At 46.2% G+C, this 17,672-nt stretch overlaps 1 protein-coding gene across 2 annotated transcripts; it reads left to right on the forward strand.

Moving 5' to 3' along the window:
- The first annotated feature begins 31 nt into the window (after positions 1–31).
- TADA1 (transcriptional adaptor 1) lies at positions 32–15,435 on the forward strand. Of its 2 annotated transcripts, XM_077761796.1 has the most exons (8): positions 32–160; positions 4,016–4,107; positions 4,396–4,461; positions 8,661–8,758; positions 10,228–10,437; positions 11,888–12,039; positions 14,294–14,456; positions 15,155–15,435. In XM_077761796.1, exons 1-8 carry the CDS (start codon positions 87–89, stop codon positions 15,305–15,307), a joined length of 1,008 nt encoding a protein of 335 aa, XP_077617922.1. In that variant the 5' UTR covers positions 32–86; the 3' UTR covers positions 15,308–15,435. The 2 variants fall into 2 exon arrangements, with proteins under 2 accessions (XP_077617922.1, XP_077617923.1); XM_077761797.1 differs by lacking the exons at positions 32–160; positions 4,016–4,107 and having other exon boundaries at positions 6,451–8,758.
- Positions 15,436–17,672: the final 2,237 nt, after the last annotated feature.

The following is a 17,672-nucleotide window of genomic DNA, read 5'->3' on the forward strand; positions in this document are numbered from 1 at the left end:
TGGGCCAGAGCTCTCCCCGGATTGGTTTTTCGGTTGCGGCAGCCTGTGGCAGAGCCGGCCGCGGTCGGGCTGAGACGCGGGGAGTAATGGCGACCTTTGTGAGCGAGCTGGAGGCGGCCAAGAAGAACTTGAGCGAGGCCCTCGGGGACAACGTGAAGCACTNAGGTGGAGCAGAGAGAGAGAGGCACAGAATCGGAAGCAGGCTCCAGGCTATCAGTACAGAGCCTGATGCGGGGCTCGAACTCACAAACTGTGAGATCATGACCTGAGCTGAAGTCGGTCGCTCAACCGACTGAGCCACCCAGGTGCCCCTAATTTTTTGTGAACACTTTTTGGTTCCCAAAGATAAAGTGTTCTACTTAAAATTACGGGTTTTTTAAAATTTTTTTAATGTTAATTTATTTTTGAGAGCGAGCAAGAGAGAGAGACTGTGTGAACAGGGGAGGGACAGAGAGAGAGGGAAACACAGAATTCAGAATCGGAAGCAGGCTCCANTGTGAACACTTTTTGGTTCCCAAAGATAAAGTGTTCTACTTAAAATTACGGGTTTTTTAAAATTTTTTAATGTTTATTTATGAGAGCGAGCAAGAGAGAGAGAGACAGTGTGTGAACAGGGGAGGGGCAGAGAGAGAGGGAAACACAGAATTCAGAATCGGAAGCAGGCTCCAGGCTCTGAGCCGTCAGCACAGAGCCCGACGCGGGGCTGGAACCCACGAACCGTGGGATCATGACCTGAGCCGAAGTCGGACGCTTAACTGCTGAGCCCCCCAGGCGCCCCCACCTAAAGTTAGGTCTTAATAGTCACGTTTACTGTCAGTCAGTTTCTTTGCTTAATTAATTGAAAATTATTAGTTATTTTAATAGGTAAAATTAACGTTTTTCACCATTTATTGACTACAGAGTGTTACTTTTGTAATCGTGACTGCTGACATTTACATTTTCAAGCACAGTTGACTTTCGTTCTGTTACATCTAGGGTGCTTGCAAGATATCTGAAAGTGTTTCCATGCTGCAACAAATCTGAAAGACTGGCTTGTGTGTGTAAGGTACTGACGAGGTGTGATGGTGGCTTCCATGACCCCACAGTTACAACGCGGGTCTGCCCGGAATTTGAAGTCAGTATTCCCTTATTTGGTCTTTAAAGGCCCATGCTGGCTCTCACATGTTGGTCAAGTACACACAGCAAAGCTCAATTGGATGCACCTGTAGTGTGAATCTTCACTAACACGTGATCAAGATACGCTTTTGTGCCATGAATAGTTAGTGGTGCACTGTTGGTCTGTCTGCCTTTGTTTTCCATTCTGTCATTATCTTTTTCTCCTGCTCCTTAAAAAGCGCCTCTTGGTTTAATACTCTGTAATGTTGCTCTCCAGTCATTTCTCGTATTTCTTCCATGAGTAGTTTGCTTTGGTTTATATATAACCTCACCAATTAGACGTGGTCCTTGGTGGGAGGCAACACAGAGAAAGTGCATAAGGACCCCAGATAAGAGTTGTGTTCAATTTGTCTAGGGTCCAAATGGCTTTTATGTTAAGTTGCATGCCCACAGCAGCTTCTAGAAAGACATGGCCTTTGCTAGGGAACTTTGCATAGTACCCAAGAGAGTGTCCTGTTGAAATAGGTGTTGGAGTTTTTGGTGACCTGATCATGTGTGATTTAGTTTTCTGCATGTATCTCCAGTGCTTCCTAGTCTGACCCACTTAAACTTGCCACCTGTCATCCTCACCTTCACAGAGTTTCAGTACTCTTGAGGAAAACAGACGTTTGTCCTGTGGCGAGTTAACACGGGCACCAGGATTGGGGAGCAGGTCTTCCAGATCTTGGAAAGGGTCCTGGCTCCTTGGGCTGGAAAGTTTGCCATTGGAGGAGATGGGGAGCATCATGTTGGCGGAACTTCCTGGTAGAGCCTTGTTTTACTTCTAGAATAAGTTCACACTCAAAGTAGGGAGGTATTTGCATCCTAATTGTAAAATAGCGGCACAGGGCTCTCAGATAACGAACTGTCTCATGATACTATCTTCTGTTGCATAGACTGGGAGGGGAAAATACATTTTTCCTGTGGAGCCTTATTTCATTTCATAATAGTTCCTGTCCTTAAAGAAAAAAAAAAGCATTTAAGTATCCATTGTTGGGAAGTAGTTGGCAAGTTATTATTGACTAGTGAGTGTGTGAATATGAGGTGAAAATGCCACGCTCTAGAACTAAACATCTTTTGCTGTTGAGTGAAATGGGTCTTGGGCAACTTTGACCCCATTAAAGCTATAGGTTTTCTCCTGGGGGAAGAAATGCACGCGAACCCAAAGCTTTGCATGCAGTTCCACGCACACACAGCCAGCTGCACGCACACACAGCCAGCTGCGTACAGAAGTGCGTACTAGGATGACCTGAAGCGAATCTGTGTGCAGCAGAGACCTGAGTGGGTATAATAAGGCAGTGAGAGCCATTAGACCATCTCCTTTAGAAATCGTTTTTTTCCCCCCTCAGGAACTTAAATTAGCATTAGAAAGTAGCTGAGTGTGAATTGAAAGTGATTGTTAGACAGGTACTGAGTAACTTTTAATTGTTCCATGAACAAAAAGCAGCTTCCTTAAGCACTGAATCAAGGGCTGTCGATGTGAAAAGTCATATTTTACTCCTATTTCTAATACTGTTGTTGAGGTATAAGGGATCAAGTCATTATTTTTTTTTCTGCCAGTTAACTAGTGATTTTTATGACTAGTGGTTGGTTTTCACTTTAAAAACCACTGTTTCTCGTATGCACGGTATTTTCATTGAGGTGAGGTCTTTTAGAAACTCATTATTTCAGCCAGTTAGTTAGATTAAAACTTGAGTTCGCCTGAAAGGAAAGAGCTTATCAGGATCAGTATTAGTGACCACTTCCCAACCCATAAAACACACACAACCTTTTATAATCTAAATCTTGTTTTTATTGGGGTGTGATTGACATATAACACTATATTGGTTTCAGGTATGCACCAGTGACTCAGTACATGTATATATTGCAAACTGATCATCACCGTAAGTCTAGTTAACATCTGTCACGATAGATAAAAATTCTTATGAGAACTATTTTTTCTTAGGAGAACTTTTAGGATCTAGTGTTAGCAACTTCCACATATACAATACAGTGTTACTAGCTGAAGTTGATAATTGGAAAATTAGTGTCTTTGAAATTAATGCTTAAAAGTTAATACTTTTAATTATAATACTTCTAAAATATGAATATTTAATGTAAGATTCTGGAGGATAGGTCATTTGGAAAGGCAACAGTGAGGAAGGAAAGGTACAGCTGTGGTTTTGGCTACTTGACTCGTGAGTCCAATTATGTGACAACCTGTCAGTCCCTTTTGGGGAAAAGCTTTTCTTCCTTTTAGTTCTGTTGGCATTCTTTTTTTCCCCCTTTTTTTCTTATTAAGTAGGCTCCATGCCCAACAGGGGCCTTGAACTCACAGCCCTGAGATCAAGAGTCACAGGCTCTACCGACCGAGCCAGGCAGCCTCTGTCAGTGTTCGGATTCCTAGGTGTATTAGTTTTCAAGGGCTGTGGTAACAGAATACCGCAGATGGGGTAGATTAAACAATAGAAATACGTTTTCTCATAGTTCTGGATGCTGGAAGTCCAGCATCAAGGAAGTCTGACAATACCCTTCAGCAGGGTTGTTCTGAGGCCTCTCCCTCTGGCTTATAAATGGCCACTGTTGTGTGTGTGTGTGTGTGTGTGTGTGTGTGTGTGTGCGCGCGCGCGCGCGTTTGTGTGTGTGTGTTGCAGTTCTTCTTGCTAGGGCACCCATCACATTGGCTTAGGGCCCACCCTGAAGAGGTCATTTTAATTTAATCACCTCTTTACCATCCTGGGTGCTGGGGGTCTAGGCCTTCAACATACGAGTTTGGGGGGAGATCATAACTGCCCGTGCAGTAGGGAATGCCAGGTTTCCTTCCCTGGGGTTTGGGGCGGGGACGGTGAACTTGGGAAGGAAGCAAAACCCTTGGTTCTTAATACTGCTTCTGCCTCTGCAGATACTGGGCTAACTTAAAGTTGTGGTTCAAGCAGAAGATCAGCAAAGAAGAGTTTGACCTTGAAGCTCATAGACTTCTCACGCAGGATAATGGTAAAATAATTATCTGGGGGAGTTATTTTACTGTTTTGAAGTTTTCCCAGATTTGCGATAAATCGCAGATCAATAATCGCCATAATAAATTGCAATAAATTTTGCAGTAAGTCTTTTCACTTAAAAAACTAAAATGGAGTTTTTAATGGTGTGTAAGATTGCTATAATAAGATGGATATTTAAAATAAAGTATAAAGAATGGCAGGGTAGGGGACATCCAGAGTCAAATAATGGTTTCCGTAGGTTGTAAATATTTTGTTTGACTTGTGACCATCTTCCCTTTTTCAGTCCATTCCCACAACGACTTCCTCCTGGCTATTCTTACGCGCTGTCAGATTCTGGTGTCTACACCAGGTAAGGGAGCGGAAGCACTTGATGCCAGTCAGCAGAGCCAGCGGAGCGCTAGGCTTTGCTGCCGTTACCAGCCCCGTCCGTTGTTTGCAAACGCAATGTTCTTTGAACTGCTCACAGGAAAAAATTGATTATGTCGGTGCAGACTGTTTGGTGAAGCTGTGTAAAGCAGGCGCTCCGCCTGTGCTTTCGTTGACTTTTGGGCTTTCCTGTCCGCTCAGCTGGAGTCTAGATTACTTATGACTGACAAGTGAGCAAGAGGGTGGGCGGTCAGGGTGAAGACGCTCAAGGGCAGCTAGAATCAGACAGGGTGTTCCAGAAATATAGGGAAGGGGAGGTGGGGTTAGGTGGAGGGGAAACCACGGCATATGGTGAGAACCTGGACTTTCACTTGTTTTCTCAGGTAAGATGCTAATTGGCCCCTGGGAGGTTGGAGCTTCGGCATGGTGGGGGGTGGAGGGGGGCAGCTCAGGCCATCACGTCAGCCTAAAGAGGTATAAAGAGAAGCCGTGACCCCTTTACCCCAAATTGTTTGGCGTTTAAGCGGTACAGGTCACTTCTTTCATCCATCTTATTTTAATCAAGTAGTCAAAAATCAGGAATTAAATACATTAACAGTTGGCCTCACAATAAAACTGATCCTGAGCTGTTGTTAAAAACTTAGATTTATAGGTACCTCCTGCTATCAAGTTGAATTTTTTTGTTCTTGTTTTTAAAGGGCCTGTGGTCATTTTGATGATCACTGATTAAAAACCTCCCTCCCTCCCTTCCTTCCTTCCTAAATTCAACCTAGTTGACATACAGTGTAGTGTTGGCTTCAGGAGTAGAACCCAGTGATTCATCTCTTAACATAGGACACCAGTGCTCATCCCAACAAGGGCCCTGCTTCATGCCCACCACCCACCTCGCCCATCCCTCCACTCACCCCCCTCCAGCAAACCTCAGTTTGTTCTCTGTATTTTAAAATATATTTTCTCTGTATTTATGGTTTGCCTTCCTCTCTGTTTTTATCTTTTTTTTCCTTCCCTTCCCCTATGTTCATCTGTTGTGAAAAACCCATCTTTATGTAGAAATAGCTCATACTTTCTGTCATTCCTTCTGCTAGCCTCTACTGTATGATAAAGAATCCAGATACAGTCTCCTAAAGCCCAGGTCCTCCTCACGCAAAGAAGTTGTCATCGGTGTTGTGGAGTTTGTAGGCGCCGCTTCCCAAACCCCGTGCTGCCCCTAACCGCATGTTGTCACACGTGCACGTGCGTCAGATTTCTGATGTTCTGTTTTCTTTAGATAGAAGTGGACTTCAACTAGTGAGATGGTAAAGAGGGCCCACTTTTTGGTATATAATTTAATTTGATCAGAACAGCCAACATTGTGAGGACTAGATCTTGCTTTTCACGTAGGTATATTCTCAAGTGCTCTGTGTGCAAAGGTAAGTGGGACCATTGGTTGTAAAAACCCTGATAAGGTCAAGAGACTTTGGTTCAAGTTTAGGTTTTGCCACTAGCTTAGGTAGTGTAGTTAATTATTGGGTGTTCTTAGTTTTCACATTTATAAAATACGGTAATATCTGCCCTACAGATATGTATAAAAAAGCGGATGAAAAAACATGTAAAAAACGTGCTCTTTAAAGTAAAAAATGCCAAACAAAAATGAAGTGGCATTAGTAAATGTAAGTGGCTGATTTTAACTAAATAAAGCCCTTGATATTCATGAATGTTTGTTATTGCTTATTGTTAAATGAAGAAACATTTGGAATTTGAGAGATCATTTCTCTATCAAACATCCAAAATACATTTCCTCAGAATGAAATTAGTAGTTGCTGGCAACAAAGCGATGATTTCTATCGAACGTAAAATATAGAAATGTAGTTCTTTGTCCTTACAATACTTGGGGGTGGGCTTTCCGTTTTCCTGAGCTAGGCGGCAAAGGAGATTTTTGATATTATTTATTGAGTGACTGCAGTACAGCAGGCACTTTGCATTCTTTTCACAGCAACTCTTCAGGGCAGGCACTAGCCTCTTTACAGAGTAGCAGACAAATGTCAGAGAAGAGAAGACAAAATGAAAGAAAATCCCCACTTACCCGAGGCCTTATCCAGCTAGTCCGTGGAAGCGTTGGACCCACACCTGAATCTGCCTGCCTTGGAAAGCCGTCCTTGTGGTCGGTCACACTGACTCACCACGCTTGACCTCCGTGCCTGGGGCGTGTGGCCCCGCCTCGGTGGCATCCCCCAGCATCCGCTAAGATTGGCTGGCCTCATCAGTCCGACCTGGGTGTACCAAAGACATTCAACGTGGTGGACAGGAAGAGCTTGACTTCCCTAACTGGTTGTTTTGTTTCGTTTTGTTTTGTTGTAATTCCAGTGTAGTTAACATACGGTGTTCCGTTTCAGGGGTACAATATAGTGATTCAGCAATTCGGTACGTTACTCAGTGCTCATCGTGACTGGTGTCCAAACAGCTCTTTTTTAACTGATGACCTTGGAGTATTTTTTTTTCCACAGCTTTAAAAACTCATTCTTCAAAAAAACATCAAAATGGAAATAATTAATGTTTTGCTTAGGTGATGGGTTTTTTGTTTGTTTGTTTTTTTGTTTTTTTTTGTATAAAAACTTTTCGGGGTAGTTTTTTCAAGTGTACTGTAGCGACCTTGAATTATTTTGCTTGTTTTTCTGTACCACTAAACTATATATACAGGTGCTCATGGTTAGAAACAATACAGAAGGTCTTACAGGGAAAAAAAGCTTCTTCCCACTCCTAACCTTGTTCTCAAAGACAACTACTTTGTCTTGTTCTTCTGGTGGGACTTAGATAGCTCCTCATTGGAGCTTAAATCTCTTCCTGGGTTTACTGATTTTAGACATCCGTCTTCTGCTTTGTGTTTGTGCGATTTCCAAGGTTCTTTCAGCCTTTCTGCCCAACGCATTCTTTAGTTCAGCAATTTTTATACTATCTTCTTTTTTTATGGACACATGTCTTCTTCAGGCTTCTCTGAAGATACCAGTTAGAAATTATTTGAAGTCCTTCGTGTTGCCTGAATTATTTAATCTAGCCCTCCATTTTCTGCTTGTTTATCTGCGTCCTTCTTACTCTGTTACGGATTATCATCAGATGTCCGGTGATTCGTATTTAAGAATGAAGGACACAGTGTGTGGGGACCTTGTTTTAGAGTGAGCGGGCAGGGGGCCAGCGAAACGGGGGTCCCTCAGATGCCAGCATGCGGAGAGCTATGCTTCAGGGTGTCCACATCCGTATCAGCCACCATAGTAAATCCCAGAAATTCTGTTCAGTTTAACTAGAGGGGAGTCCTCCCTTCTCTTGTCCTCGCCCCCCATCAGCCCCCTGCTATTGTAAATGCCGCTCTGCGTAGGGGAGAGAGCAGCGGCCTGTGAACTGCCCTTGAACTCAGAAGGGCCCCGAGCTCGGCTTCGTGCTTGGCTGTGGTTGCCTTGAAATTCTAAATGTTTGTCCAAGAGACCCTGCATTTTTGTTGTATGCTGAGCCCGCTGCTAGTGGCGAGGGGGTAGGGTTTGTGTAGATGACTTTTGCATGTCGACCTTCCGTTGATGTTGCGTTGAGCTTTACTGATGCCTCCCTGGCTCCCGCTCACCTTCTCCAAATCCAGATCCATTGTGGATTTCCGCTGTGCAGGTTAACGTGGTTCCCCCTCATTGGCCTCGCCTGGGTTATGGCCTCCGTGTGTCTGCTTGTAAGTTAGCACCTCTGTAGCCCATTGTTGAAATTTGTTGAGATCTCCTCTTGCCTCAGTTTCCTTTTTATCTCTGTTGTGGATGTGTGCCGTTTACTTTCTGCCATTCCCTTTGTTAGCAGGGTCTTGGAGGAGAGGGGAGATACATTCATATGCTCAGTTCAGCATCTTGAACTAGAAAATTCTGTCCTACTTTGGTAATACTACTCATAATGCTACTAGTAAAGCAAACCAAACACCCAATCGACATTAATTTAAAATATGAAAAACAAATTTATCTTCCTAAGGGAATAATTTTGGTTACAGCTAGGAAAAAATGTGATTTGAGAGAATTCATAGTCTTGCTTAGAGAAATAGAGAAAACCTGAATTTTAGCATTTATTATTTTCATTACTTGAGCATCCCATACTTTTTTAGGCCAAAAATGAAACCAAGCTTAGCAGTTGACAACTGTGCCTGTTTTCTCTCACGGTTATTATTTTTCTGTCTCGCAGAGGGCGCTGGATCTTTACCCTGGACGGGAGGTTCTGCCGCTAAACCTGGAAAACCAAAGGGAAAGAAAAAGCTTTCTTCTGTTCGCCAGAAATTTGACGTAGGTGGTTCTTCCGTAGATCTTGGTAACAACTGGCTTAGGTGCTGGTGCGATGGGACTGGCTTCAGTTTTCAAGTAAACCTTCAAATACTGGTAGGAGAGCAGAAAAAAAGGAGGGCACAATTTGGGGAGGAAAGGCATAACTGTGTTTGAAGTTGACAAGAGGTTCAAAGAGTGTGAGACCCAGGTGTCGGAAGTTTTCGAATTCTCGTTTGTTACTGCATAAATATTAATACGTTTTCCTTAGTACCTGACAATGTCTTAGTGACTCGAAAAGTATGCCTGCATTATTTCTCCTCTTAAATCTTTTTCTGGAATGTTTCTTGCATTGCAGACTTCTGTTCTGCGCATCCAGGAGGCCTGGGGACCTCTGGCAGCATCCCGGTGACGCCCAGCTGGGCCCTGAGCCTTTCGGGATCAGCAGAGAAGTCAGAAAGGCATTTGGCCATAAAAGTTGCAAACCTTTTAGAATAAATTGCGTATTCCTTTTGCAGTTTGGGGACAGTTTCCCAAAGCGTTCCTTTTCTAGGTTTGACTAGGTGTTGATAGCTTTATTGATGAACATCAACAAACATTTATTTCTACCTTTGCTCTGTGTTTTCTACCGATGGTACTCAGTATGGAGGGGATCAGTATCTCCAGAGAGGCAGACCTTGGTTTAAAAAGGGATATTTGATGTAGAATACAGTTTTATACATGGACAAGGGAAGAAGCAACCAATGTTTCTTTTGTAATACAGACTTCAAACAGGGACAGGCCGTTTTTTGCTATCAAATCTCATATGTTGGACTTAATTAAGCGGGAGCTACGAGGGGCCTCTCTCCCGCTGATGATGGAGAGTACAGACGGCTCTCCGAGTCCCCGGGGGAGGCAGGGCTTCAAGAGTGGAAAAAGTTTGAGAAAAACTATTTTAAATAAATAGAATGACTATGTCTAGCAAGATTCTGTGTTGAGAATTGTAAGTAGAAGATGAAAGCGAAATAGTTACAATATCTGGCGTTCTCTGGGATGGTCTGTTCTTATGCCTGTTATGCTGGTTAGCTAGGCTTGTTAGATCTTGAATGAAGTATTACTATATATATTTCTACCTTCCCAACCTGCTCTCCTAGAAGTCTTCTGAAAATGCTCTGAGTTGTTTGAAAACGGTTTTAGATCTTCTTTCCCCTAATTGTTATTTTTAGCACAGAGCCATATATTCTCTGATCACTAAGGGACTAATTGAGTAGAATACACTACTGTGCATACTCTTATTATTATTCCCTTTAATTCATGTCTTCATTGTTACCGCGTAAAGGGTATGAATCTGCGATTATTTGTACATGAGTCACTTCTTTTTTTCTTAACGCCTGTAGTCTTGTTTTGGTGGCATTCGTTTGTGGGATCTCAGGCCCGACACTTTGGTTACTTTTGTTTGCATCTTACTACACGCCTCCGTAGTGAGCAGTTTTGAAAAGTGTTCTCACCCATAGCATAGATTCCAGCCTCAAAACCCCCTCTCGGGAGCCCAGCAGTTTGTGGCCAAGGATCCGCAAGATGACGACGACTTGAAACTGTGTTCCCACACCATGGTGCTCCCCACGCGGGGTCAGCTCGAAGGGAGGATGATCGTGACTGCCTACGAGCACGGGCTGGACAATGTCACGGAGGAGGCTGTCTCCGCTGTGGTCTGTGCGGTGGAGGTGGGTTTGCTGGCGGCGGAAGCAGCCTTGCGTGCCGGATGTAATGGGCGTGCGCGTGCTATTGAAAGCTGGCACTGCGAGGAGAGACCCAAACCTTACCTGTCCCAGAGTTGTCGTCATTGAGATTGTTTTCTTTCTTCACCCTCTTTTTTCTTTTCTTTCTTCTTCTTTTATTTTACTTTATTTTTTTTAAGTAGGCTTCATGCCCAGTGTGGAGCCTAAAGCAGGGCTTGAACTCCTGACCCTCAGATCAAGACCTAAGCTGAGACCACAACTAGGACCCTTAATTGACTGAATCACCCAGGCGCCCCAAAATTGTTTTATTTTGAGGGGAGAAACACCTCAGCGTCCATGCAGCTGCCTTTGGTTAGCAGACTAAGCTTTGCAGAAAGGCCAATTAGGGTATAGTACTTCTGCTTGATTTGGTGTTTAATTTGTTAACAAAGGAACGGTTTTTCAGGGAAAAAAGTGGGACTGAGAATCCTAATGATAAAAATCACTTTTTTGCCGTGTCCCAGCATTTAAAGAGCATTAGGCTTGTGTCTAAACAGTGGGATTCTGGTCTCAGCCCACTCATTGATCCGTTCACTTTATTCATTTGGGTATTTGCCAAAATGCGCATCAGATTCTATAATACACAGATACGTCAGGTGATACTGGGTGATTCTTTGAGAACCTGGGGCCTCCATTTCCTCACATGTGCCTCAGAATAATCACTGTCGCGAAGTTACAGATGTCTAATGAATTCTGTGTGTGGAAATTGCACATTGTATCATGAAGGCCTGGATATGAGATCATTTTATTGGTAGAGTTGAAACACCTGGCCTGCCTCTGCCTCCTCTTACTGATGGTGGGCCGGGACCAGCTCTGTTTATTTCCATGTACACTTTCTGTCCCTCTCTTATGTACTTGGCTGTCATAAAGAGATAGCAAATACTTAATTTTTGGTTTATTGCCTATATATCTGTTGTGTATGTGGCTTTTGAGAGAGCCATCATTCTTATATGGCAGGATTCTAGTAGATGGGACATTTTGGCCAATAAGTCTTAGATCTTGAGACTTTTTGTCTTATTTTAAACCGGGTTTCAAGGTAGTTTGCCTCCTTTTTAAAATTTTATGTGTTTATTATGTACTTTTATTTACAACCATGTGAAAATCCTTTTTAAGAGAGGAGTCAAATTAGAAATAGAAATACCTTTGATAAATTTCACGTAGAGCAAGCGCTTGTTAAATAGAACTAAATAGAAATAGCGCATCTCCCTCTCTGCTGTGCCCTCCCACCCTGTGTGCTTCTGTGGCCTTTTGGCGAACTTTCCCTTGGTTCCACGGCCTGCGAGCCTGTCTCACCACCGTCCGCTAAAGGTTAGGAGACATTTCTTGGCCAATGGAAGTTTTATGACTTGCTGTTCAACAGGAGCTCCTGTTATGTTTCTTTTCTCTGTTTGCACAGAATCACCTCAAAGATATATTGACATCGGTTGTGTCAAGAAGGAAAGCTTATCGCTTACGTGACGGTCATTTTAAATACGCCTTTGGTAGCAATGTCACCCCGCAGCCGTACCTGAGGAACAGTGTCGTGGCCTACAGCAGCTTGATAGAAAGGTACGTGCGGCTTCTGTGATCTTGCCTCCATCCCTTCTAGTTGGCTCCCTGCTGTGTGTGTGGCCGCTGTCACCTGATTGTGTTCCTGTAGGTCGGACGTGTGTTGGCACCTGCTATGTGTGTGGCCGCTGTCACCTGATTGTGTTCCTGTAGGTCGGACGTGTGTTGGCACCTGCTGTGTGTGTGGCTGCTGTCACCTGATTGTGTTCCTGTAGGTCGGACGTGTGTTGGCACCTGCTGTGTGTGTGACCACTGTCACGTGATTGTGTTCCTGTAGGTCGGATGTGTGTTGGCACCTGCTGTGTGTGTGACCACTGTCACCTGATTGTGTTCCTGTAGGTCGGAGGTGCCTTTGAGAGCCACGCAGTTTTATTTTGAGTTGCATCCTTGCGTGATAACCGTTTGGTACCGTTCATCAGAAGCGAGGGCGCAGCGTTTGGCTGCCCCACGCGGTGAAGCGAGTGCGCCCCCCCCCGCCCCCCCCCTGCTGTCTGGTCCCAGCGGAGCGGTTCCCTGAGGCACCACGATTGCCGATCCGCCGGCTGCTGAGGGGCAGCACGGGCCTGCTGGTTCAGTGAAGCGTGGCCTGTGACTGGTGGCTCCGGGCCGGGGCCTTGACGGTGGGAGCAGGGGCGGGAGGTGTTGCTCCAGGTCCTTAGCGGCGTCCGTCTGTGGCTCCGCCGTGAGGGGGTGGCCTCTGCCGGGCGGCACACGTTGTCCTCGGCTCGCTCGTGTGCGGCCCGCCGCCCCCTCCCACGGAGGGCGCCCGGACTTCTGCCGCCCGCAGCCCCCGCGTTAGGAGACGACGTGGCTTCCCTTCTCCTCATCCACGCACTGTCTGCTTTGAGCCTCCACCTTCTTTCTTCTCTCCCTGCAAATAATTCCGTCCTCGTTTCAAGCCTTTGGGAGAGAAAAGGCAGCGGTGTGATCTTCGTGGTAACCAAAGTGACTGAATTTCTTTGGGCGCTGGGTGTGTGCTCAGTTAGGGAGGCGACAGGGAGGCGCAGGCTCAGGGACCCAAGTGCGAGCGGCGGTAGTGCCGAGCCAACGAGAAGGGGAGGGAGGAGGTGGGAGAACTGACTAAGAGCTGGACTCGGCCAGGGGTGTGGACACCACGTGGGAAGGGGCTGCACCAGGGCCTGCGTCATGGCCGAAGAACTTGGGGTGGCTTACAAGCGCTTGAAGAGCGCTGTCATTTTTTTTTTAACTTTATCTATGGGGGGGTGCGGTGTGAGCAGGGAAGGGGCAGAGAGAGAGGGAGGGAGAGAGAGAGACAGAATCCCCAGCGGGCTCCACACTGACAGCACAGAGCCTGAGCAGGGGCTCGAACTCACAAACCATGAGATGGTGACCTGAGCTGAGGCCGAGAACAGGTGCTGAACCGCCCGGCCCCGCCCCCACCCAGCACCGTGTCACGTCAGGCCCACCGTCCGTATTTAGATTGTCAGATGCGAGGATTCCCTTTCTCAGTCTCCGGCCCGCATCTGTGTGGGAGTATTTATTCTCATTTGTAAGTCATTCTTTTCTAGAAAAAAACGAAACCAAAAGAGTGGGGGGCTCCTTTCAGTGGGTGGGTGCCGGGAGCAGCATCGGTGACCCCATTGCCTGCCCAGGGCCGGTTCTGCGGTGCTCTTGGAGCCGGGTCACCTCCGGCTGCCCCTCGGGACGCTGCAGGCAGGACACACGGGTTCCGCCCGCCCGACTCCCCGCCGATACTATACCTGGGCCCTGTTTTGGGAAGTCGGCAAGATTTGGGGTTTTCTCCATCCCCCGTTTTCGCCTGTCGCTCGCTGCTGCTGTGTCTTCTTGCATGTCATTTGCCGATCCCGTCGCCTCCGCTCACGTTCTCTTCCTCTCCGAGTCCGTTTTCCGATTTCATTCTCCTGTAATTAAGGCCTAATGTTTCCCCTCGACCGGAAGCATTTCAAGGGCAGGAACAGTGTTGGCTCGGTATCCCGGGCTCAGTGAATATTTCATCGTGTGGAGAGAGGAGTGGAAACTTAGTCGCTCTGTGTTTTGTCCCCAGCCTGACAGACGGGCTGCCTTGAAAAATGGAAATGACAGGTTCCTCATGTATATACTGGCTAAATGAGGTTTCTACTTGGGCTGGTGATTACTTTTCAGGTATTTTTCCTAAGACGTGTCAAAGCCCACTCGTACTTTAGTGGTTCGGTTGTCGCCGATTGTTCGTCGTCAGCTGGTCGTTAGTTATTCCCTAGTTATCGGGAGCGTTTTGAAAATCCTTTGTTTTCAGTCCTCCAGCCTTTTCCGCTCCCTGCGCGGGTCACAACCCGGCATCGCACCCGCCCCCTGACGACGCCGAGCAGCAGGCCGCGCTCCTGCTGGCATGCTCCGGGGACACTCTGCCTGCGTCTTTGCCTCCAGTCAACATGTATGACCTTTTTGAAGCTTTACAGGTAAAACTCCTGGCTCCTTAAGGTTTACCTGACTGTATGGATAGGCTCAGAGTTTCTTTCAGTTTGGAAAGGTCCTCGGTAGCTTTTCCTCTTCTTGGCTTTTTGGTTTTCAGTTATTGTTTTTTTTTTTTAAGTTTATTTATTTTGAGAGAGAGAGAGAGACAGTGCATGCGAGCAAGTGGGGGAAGGGCAGAGAGAGAGAGAGAGAGAGAGAGAGAGAGAGAGAGAGAGAGAGAGAATCCCAAGCAGGATCTGTGCTGTCAGCACAGAGCCCACCATGGGGCTCAAACCCACAGAACTGTGAGATCGTGACCTGAGCCGAAATCAGGAGCCGGACACTTAGCTGACTGAGCCCCCCCCCCCCAGGTGCCCCTATAGTTTGTTATGAAAGCCATTAGCACTACGCTCATTTTTCAAGTCTGGGGCCCGGGCCTCCCTCCTCACTTCCCTCTCCCAGCCCCCACTCCCCCAGTGGGGGGAAAAAAAGGAAAACAAATCCTCGTTTTCCCTCTCCTGTTTCAGAAGCTTGTTATTTCTGTTTTCTTGTTCCCTAGCTTGAGCTTCATTACGCTCTGGCTTATAGCTTCGAGGTGTGTGTGTGAGTGTTTTGTTGATACAAACCTTACTTCTTCATTTTGTACGATGGAAAACCGAAGGGACTGAAGTGTAACTGGTGACGTGCTGACGTTTCACGGCAGGTACACAGGGAGGTCATCCCCACACACACCGTGTACGCTCTCAACATCGAAAGGGTCATCATGAAACTCTGGCACCCAAATCACGAGGAGCTGCAGCAAGACCGAGTCCACCGCCAGCGCCTCGCAGCCAAGGAGGGGCTTCTGCTCTGCTGAAATCGGGGCCGCTCGAGGGGATGGGAGCCTCCGCAAATGCGTTGGTCATCGAGAATTGAATGTTTTTTGGGTCCACATTTCAAGACTGAAGTGTGAAGTGTAAATATAACCTTTCCTATGGAAACGTGGCACTGAGTACGTTTTGTGTTGCTGCTGTGAAGCCGCCGATAACAAACCTGACTTTGACAGTGACCTGTATCTCTGTATGTCTGTGTGTGTTTCCGGTCTCGGGGGCGCAGACTGATAAAATCCCGGGCCTGGAACGATGTTTTAGGCATCTGAGTCTTAGCATCCTGCGGTCCGATGCGAGGTAGATGACCCCTGAGAACAGAGCAGCTGTTAGAACGGGGTCCCCGTGGTCAGCGGGACGCCTGTATGGTCAGCGACAGACGCACATGCTCTGTGTCCAGCAAGCCTGACGTTCCGGCCTTTCTCCGGAAGAACCATGCCCTGACATTTTGGTTGAAATAAGCTACACAGTGTTAAAAACCAGATCCCTCCTTCAGCGACCAGTTTAATTTGTAACAGATTCAGGTAGCCCCTAAGCAAGCTCCATAGAAAATAGGACCTAGACATGCGGTGCTGTTAGACAAAATAAAGTCCTTCCTGTGCATTAAAAGCCAAAATAAAAACCCTGGAATGTAATTAACCTTGTCAAGTTTCTTCTCAGAACTTAAGTTTCTTTTATAGTTAATGCGCCCAAAGACTTTTATGGGTAGGTTCGTTCACCTGTTGGTTATTCCTATAGAATATATTGTAAGAAGCCCACGTAAACATACTGGATTTACATGTAGAAATTCCCTTCTTCCTTTGAACTGTCTGTTCCTGTCCTTTCAAATGATAAAGTGAACGTAATTTACATCTGGCAGTGTTACTAATAATAAAGTTTGGTTTTTTAGAGGTAACGCGTTTTACTAACGAGAGTGTTGGGGACGATATTAGAATGTACAGATGGGTTGTGGAGGCCTAAGTAATATATGTATAGATGTGTACACATGGCTCAATATTTGGATCTCTTTGATTTTGTACTGTAAATGTGACAAATAAACCTTTTGGGAGAAAACGTTCCTTTTCTGTGTGTATTAAAGTAAACATAAGGTGGGGTACCTGGGGGCTCAGTCGGTTGAGTGTCCGACTTTGGCTCAGGTCATGATCTCACTGTTCGTGGGTTCGAGCCCCGCGTCAGGCTCTGTGCTGACAGCTCAGAGCCTGGAGCCTGTTTCAGATTCTGTGTCTCCCTCTCTCTGACCCTCCACTGCTTACGCTGTCTCTCTCTCTCTCTCTCTCTCAGAAATAAAACATTAAAAAAAATTTTTTTTAAGTAAACATAAGGAACACAGCCTCCCATAGAAGTATGAAAAGCCCTGCTTTAGGACATCCTAGCAGATATTTAGAGGAATGTACCAGATGAGAAAGATTAAAAACCAGGTTCCAACTTAGGTATGTCATGGCTTTCTTTTTCTTTCTTTTTTTTTTTTTTTAATTTATTTATTTTGAGAGAGAGCCAGGAGCAGGGGAGGGGCAGAGAGAGAGAGAATCCCAAGCAGGCTCTGTACCGTCAGCGCAGAACCCGACATGGGACTTGAACCCACAAACCTTGAGATGGCGTCGTTTCTTTCCCTTTGGAATGTGTAGACCAAGACTCAGAAGAAAAATCAATAAACCGCTTAGTTTCAGTTCTCGGCACACATCTGAAAACCCCTTTAAAGTTTTAGGTAATTCTTCAGGTTTGGGGGAATTCGGCTGCTGCCTAGCTGACGGCGGTGGCTTTGGATACGGGGACTTAACGAGAAGGAGGTGTGCAAGCTCATGTCATCCTTCCACACGGCAGCTGCCGCCTCCTGTGCCACCCTGGCTTTCGCCTCCACCATCAGCTCCTTCCGGGGGGGGCCGAGGGCACTAGGGGACTCCCTCTGCCCCGCGTTCCCAGCCCACATGCAACTGCTTTCCGCACCCATTTTCCTTCAGAGTTAATCTGCTAAGCGGAAGGTGGGGTTGAAGGTAGAGGGACGCTTAGGGTTTGAAAGCTCCGCCGCCTCTGTCCCACCAAAGGCTACTTCCAGCCCCAGCAGTGTCTCGAACCATGGGTGCTGGGTGACGTTGTGACTGCTCATTTCCAGGCGTTTAGAAGAACAACTCTCAATGAGGAAAAAGCGGTTAGAAACCAGAGCATTTCAGACTCGGAGTAAAGCTTATTTTTCCTGCGGGAGTTTCAGTAATTCTTGTTTGTACACAGACGTGTAACACCAGGTCGAAAACGCTCACGGTCTACCCAGAGTGCTGGCTGAGCACACGTTCTTAGAGCCTTGGTCACCCTCTACTGTGATCAACAAAAACTGTTTCCAACCCACCCCCCCCCCCCCCC

This window comes from Crocuta crocuta, unplaced genomic scaffold (genome assembly GCF_008692635.1).
Source record: "Crocuta crocuta isolate KB4526 unplaced genomic scaffold, BGI_CrCroc_1.0 scaffold243, whole genome shotgun sequence".
Classification (NCBI taxonomy): Eukaryota; Metazoa; Chordata; class Mammalia; order Carnivora; family Hyaenidae; genus Crocuta; species Crocuta crocuta.